Source organism: Sebastes fasciatus, chromosome 13 (assembly GCF_043250625.1).
Source record: "Sebastes fasciatus isolate fSebFas1 chromosome 13, fSebFas1.pri, whole genome shotgun sequence".
Lineage (NCBI taxonomy): Eukaryota > Metazoa > Chordata > Actinopteri > Perciformes > Sebastidae > Sebastes > Sebastes fasciatus.
In genome coordinates, this window is record NC_133807.1 from 11,789,603 (window position 1) to 11,795,371 (window position 5,769).

A 5,769-nucleotide genomic window follows, 5' to 3' on the forward strand; every position below is an offset into this window, starting at 1 on the left:
TGTTGAATTGATCCATAAAGTAAACAAAAGGTCTACAAAGGTCTATTGATAACACTAATAGATTAATATTAGTTAGACTCTTTTTAGTATCTATAATCTAGGTCTTGGTTATACTAAGTTAAAGAGGACCTGTTGTGCTCATTTTCAGGTTCATACTTGTATTTTAGGTTTCTACTAGAACTAGTTTAAACACTTTATTTTTCTCATACCAGCTGTGCTGCAGCACCTCTTTTCACTCTCTGTCTGAAATGCTCTGTTTGACCTCCTTGAGCTTGATCATGCAAATGTGTTACTTGGTGACATCACCACATTATGGAAGAGAAGGCGGGACTTTAAGCAAGGTGTTTCAGGCAGTTCGGAGAGTAACTCCTTTAGCGTGGAATTTGGGCTTTGTAACTTTGCAGACCTTTACATGCACAAATAACTATAGCGCACTAAAGGAAAGGGAAAAAGCACAAAAGCATAATAGGTCCTCTTTAAATATTCTTTGTAGTTTTCATTACATTCTCCTAAAACTCAGCTTTGTTTGCAGAAGAAAGAAATGTTTTTAAAACAAGATTTAAAATGCAGTGATGTTTTCCGAAATCGCGATAAATCAAGACATTTGTAGGAGATATTGTCAAGATATTGTCCTCAGGAGTCTTAATCAAATTCAGAAATAATACTCCTTCTGCTACACTTAGTGATTGCACTTGGAATGGTCCTGGGAGTATACTGCACCACAGAAAAAACAGCAACAGTAGTTTCTCTCTAATGTACATAAATAAAGGGAGGTTTTTATGTATTACAGGAAAAGATTTAACAAAACAGGCAGTACCGTGATTCAACTGTTATCAGGCAATTAAATGTGCGTTATCAGTCGCTAAAAGCATCATAGATGTGGGTCAGTAGGGGCCCACTACTCCAACTAGGTTGTAAAACTGAAAGTGAAACTTCTAACACATTGTAAAACGTAATGAAATGTTAGGTATAAACACAAACAAATTGGCTTATTTAGATTTAGGCAACAAAACCACTGTCTTCTTCTTTTATTCATCTTTCGGTGATCGACCATGTGAATAGATGACAAAACCTACTAGTGGGTGCAGCAGGGCCCTACTGGCCCATATCTATGAGGCTTATGTGTACTGATAACGCCCCATTTAATGACCTGATAACAGTTGGCTGGGCAGTCTCACAAAAGTGCAAATTTGCAGGGAACTTTTTCAGACATGAACAACACGGAGATCATCAAGCATAAATTGAAACAGTACATCTTAAAAATTGACCATTTAAGTCTTGAGGTCAGTCCTCTTAGAAAAGGAAGAGAATTACATCAAAACTGCTAAAGCTTCTATAAAATCTCCTGTTTACATTCACAGGAAAGATCTTAAATAAAGTAAATCCTTTAACTATACAAAATGCGCGTACTGTCGAAACATGACTCAAGTTTCTGTACTTTTACTGCCATTGTGCTTTCCTTTGGTTACAAAATGATGATAAAAGCCCGTCAGCGCTTTGTCAGAGATTCCTTGTCCTCCTCCAGAATCAATCAAACAAATATAAATGTAAAACAACACTGGCAAGGCAAAAGGGGTTTACATTTCTGTACATGTAATCCAAAATTGAACACATCACCAAGCAATTGGTCTTCAGGTCCAACTCATTGGAGATGAAGTTCATGACAGTCTTTAGGTCTCTTGCTCACTCTTATAGGTCACTGGATCAAGGGGGATGGCAGTCTGTAGGATGTCAAACTCCATCTGATTATTGTCCATGTCCAGAACACACATGACGCTATGACTGCCTGATGTCATGGTCGCAGTGTCCTGGAACATATTTTGGAAGTCTACAGAAACTGAAGTCCTCCTATCCTCGGCCCTCTCCTTCCCCACAATCTGGGAGTCGAAGATGTCGTCCTCGTCCTCCCCACAGCTCAGCGCCACCTCGTTCTCGTAACAAAAGGCGCTCAGCGACCTTGGAATCAAGTCTTGCGAGGATCTAGATGCAGAGGCGGGAGAAGCGGCCCGACTCGCGGCCTCGTCGAGCTCTTTGGCGCTGAGGTGGGGCGTTGACGGCACCTCGTAGGTCTTGTGGAAGCGACTGTAGTCTACCTTGTAACGGTCACGGTCCTCGTAGATCACAGGCTCAAACCTGTGACCCCAGAAGACCTCTCTGGCGACGTAGGAGCTACGAAACTGGGTGGTCATGGCCGTGGCCTCCACCATCCCCTCCAAGATCACGACAATCTCAAAGTCATCTGCCTCCAGATCAGCTCGGCTTAAAGTATACAACGGGCTGTCTTTATCTATCTCGTGGATTATAACCAGCGGGGATACTAGGAACAGACGGTCTGTGCCCTCATCATAGCCCACGTTGAGGTCCATCTGCTCCAAGGGAATGTACTCGCCCTCAGCTGTGACGTAAGAACGTATGAGCTGGGCACGGACATGCGCCTCTACGATGTGGCTCTTCCGCAGGTTGCCCACCCTCCACATGAGGCACAGCTTGCCATCGCGAAGGGCAATGACAGCATTTTTGGAGAACATAAGGGTCTGGTTCCTCTTCTTTGGCCGCGCCATCTTGGCCATGATGGTGCCAATCATGAAAGAGTCAATGATGCAGCCCACAATGGACTGAACAACTACTGTTATGACAGCGGCGGGGCACTCCTCAGTAACGCAGCGCCAGCCGTAACCAATGGTGGTCTGGGTCTCCATGGAGAACAGGAGCGCCCCAACAAAGCCACGGACATGAAGTATGCAGGGCATCCTTTGTGGCTGCCCTCCAGATGTGTGTCCAGAGGTGGGCCCATAAAGCCCCGCCATCCCCACCGCCAGTCCATCACCCTTCACCTTTGGTTGCTCCTCAAAGTCGCCATGTACCAGGGCGACACTGTAAAAGATAATGCCAAAGAAAAGCCACGAGACCAGGAAGCTGACGCAGAATATAAGCAGCAGGTATCTCCAGCGGGTGTCCACGCAGGTGGTGAAGATGTCGGCCAGGTAGCGCTGCCTCTTTTCATCCATGTTGGTGAACAGAACATTACATTGTCCATTTTTCTTTACAAACCGGCTCCGTGCTTGTCCGGAGCCCCTTGTCAGAACCTTCCCGTTGTAGTTGTTCATCCCTCTTTGTCCCCTTGCGCTGGGCTCGGAAGCAGAGGCTCCCGACCTCCTCCTACTGTCTTCTGTCTCCGCGTCGTAGGGCGAGTGTAGTCGCAAGCTGGGGGAACCGTGGCCGTTATGGAGTCCTAAGCTAGAGATCTTCTGGCGGGCCTCCTCTGGTAAAAACTCTGACACATTGCTGAACCTGTCAGGCCAGAGAGGGGGAGATTAGGTAAGTACAATTTAATGCACAAAGACAGTACGCACCCTCTCCTAGACAGCGACAGGACGATAATAGCTGACTCATTAGAGATAGGGGATGCGACCAGTTTCAAACGGGAAACTGCCAGCCACACAGTTTACGGGGAAACTTGTCAGTGAAGAGAGTGATAAAAGATATAACTCCCAAACAATCCACTCAAACCAACCAAACTCGCTGTCACCTGAGTGTATCGATCAACCTAACCTGTCTCTCTCCTTTACATGGAGGATTAGCAGCCGGGAAGGTGAGTTCAGTTTAGCTATGTGGGACGGATTTGCTGTGATCACAGATTACAGGATTATATCTGAGTCAGTGTCGGTAAAACAACCTTTTGAGATGGACCGACATATTATATGTAGATGACACTCTCTTTTAAATATTCATGAACCGACTGATAATAAGAGATCAGATGTTTGCAGGTGAAATTCCATTTTTGGGAGAGTATTTGTCTTGCTATAGCCAGTGCCTATATGAAGTCAATCTTTATTATGCCATGAAGGGAATTTATTCATGGACTTTAAAACACAAAGAAAGAAGACAATAAGACAGTGGGACAACTGCACAAAACTGTAAGATAAATGAAAACCCATACAAACAACAATGAGACAGTTAAACCCCAACAAGCAGAGATGTTATCAAATTAAAATACTATGTTAATGTGCCAGGCTATAAATGTGCATACAGAACAACTAATCCAATGTATTGATGGCCATTAATACAACAACCTGAAGGCAAGCGCTGGTCAGGACGGTGTAGGACGGCCTTGGCCTTTCTAAGGATGTGCTGGCTGTAAATATCCCTGAGCCGGGCCTGACTCACTCCGACTAACTCACCAAATTAGCAAGCCAATTCTCACCGGCCATGTTAAGACAACATTACAAAATGATGAAATTGTTTCTGTAAAAGATCACCCCTTTGACACTGTAACTCCGGTACACATTAAATGCGGTAATAGATATGATACAAATCAAATAAAGACACTGTGTCCAATCAGAACCATTGTTTATAAAGCAAATGTGTGCAGTAAAACTAAACATAAGATACATCCAGGATGGCAAAATCATGCTGCGAATTGACTCCTTTATTTCTCATTTCTTTGTCGTTTGGGACTCAGACTTCAGTGATACAAAATGATCTAGTCGGCAAAGGAATGCTGAAATTTAAGAGTAGATTCAGGGCTTTAAACACTCACAAAGACCACTTAATAAAATGAATTAGTCCTTGACAGGCAGCTGACCAATAAATCCCTCACCTGTTGGACCTACTTGTTCCCATGGCACCAGGGATTTGAAGGTGGATTAGCAAAACGACTAAAATGCATCCCTCTTGTTAACCTGCCAGCCCCCCCTCTCCATCCACTAGTAGCAGAAAGAGTGCAGGGGCAGAATATGTTAGTCTAGTCTGACTCATTGATCCTTGATCTGACTGAAGTTTGTGCAAGTTAGAATCTATGGCCCCGACCATAGCTCTGAAATATCAGCAACCTAACTGCCGTGTGTTGATAAATCCATGGCTCTGTCCGTGGTGCTGAAGTACAGTAGCAGACAGATTTGTAATTGCGACTTTTTCTCGGAGTCAGTTTTGTCTTGGATCTATAATATTCTGTAAACTATATAGCTAAGGATTGTGGGTGGTTTTAAAAATATACAGAACCAAAAGAGTCGTTCATGGAACAGTTTGCTAGTCGTTGTAAATTAAATGAACTGGGTCCGTCTCCCTTGTTACAAATAAAGACTAAACGTAGCCTCTAAAGTGGAGGTTTAACTCAAAAAAGAACAGAGAGCTGTTGATCGGGGGAGGCACACTTTAATAAATTGAAAACATGACCTTTCTTTAACTTTTTAAAAACCTAATCCTGTTGTGTTCTGGCTGTGCCAGCTTGTTGTGGTGAACTGTTGTGGTTTTGGATGGGGTTTATTTGTATGTATTTCCGGTGTTTCCTGTTTTATTTTGGTGATTCACTCCTCCTGTGTCTTGTCTGGGTTTACTTCCTTCCTTTGTCTGTTTTCCCGCCTTGTGGTTGATTGTCTGCCCCGCCCTGATTTGTTTCACCTGTGTGTAATTTGTCTGTTATTTAAGCCTGTGTGTTTCCCCTCTGTCCTTGTTGGTTCGTACTTGTCTTCCCAGTCCCTTGTCCTCCGTGTTCCTAGTGTTCCTAGTGTTCCTCCTGCCCGTGACTCTCGCACCCTCTGGTTTGTAGTTTTTTTTGTTTTTTGTTCTCAGTTTGTTTTTGGTGTGTTTTCATTTGTACTTTGTTCCCCTCCTTGTTTTGTTAGTTCTGGAGTTTGTCAGCTGAATTAAAGCTCGCTTTTATTTAAAAATCTTCCTGTCCTGCTTGTACTCTGCGTTTGGGTCATCTTAGTAACTCACCACATGACAAATCCAACATTGTTTCATCACATTTCCTCTCTTCATATGTTT

The 5,769-nt window shown here is 43.6% G+C and overlaps 1 protein-coding gene across 1 annotated transcript; it reads right to left on the reverse strand.

Annotated features, from left to right (window-relative positions):
- Positions 1–1,019: 1,019 nt before the first annotated feature.
- On the reverse strand, positions 1,020–4,629 carry kcnj4 (potassium inwardly rectifying channel subfamily J member 4). Its single transcript, XM_074655482.1, has 2 exons — positions 4,601–4,629; positions 1,020–3,291 (listed from the first exon to the last, which is right to left on the reverse strand). Exons 1-2 carry the CDS (start codon positions 4,621–4,623, stop codon positions 1,671–1,673), a joined length of 1,644 nt encoding a protein of 547 aa, XP_074511583.1. The 5' UTR covers positions 4,624–4,629; the 3' UTR covers positions 1,020–1,670.
- Between the last annotated feature and the right edge of the window lie 1,140 nt (positions 4,630–5,769).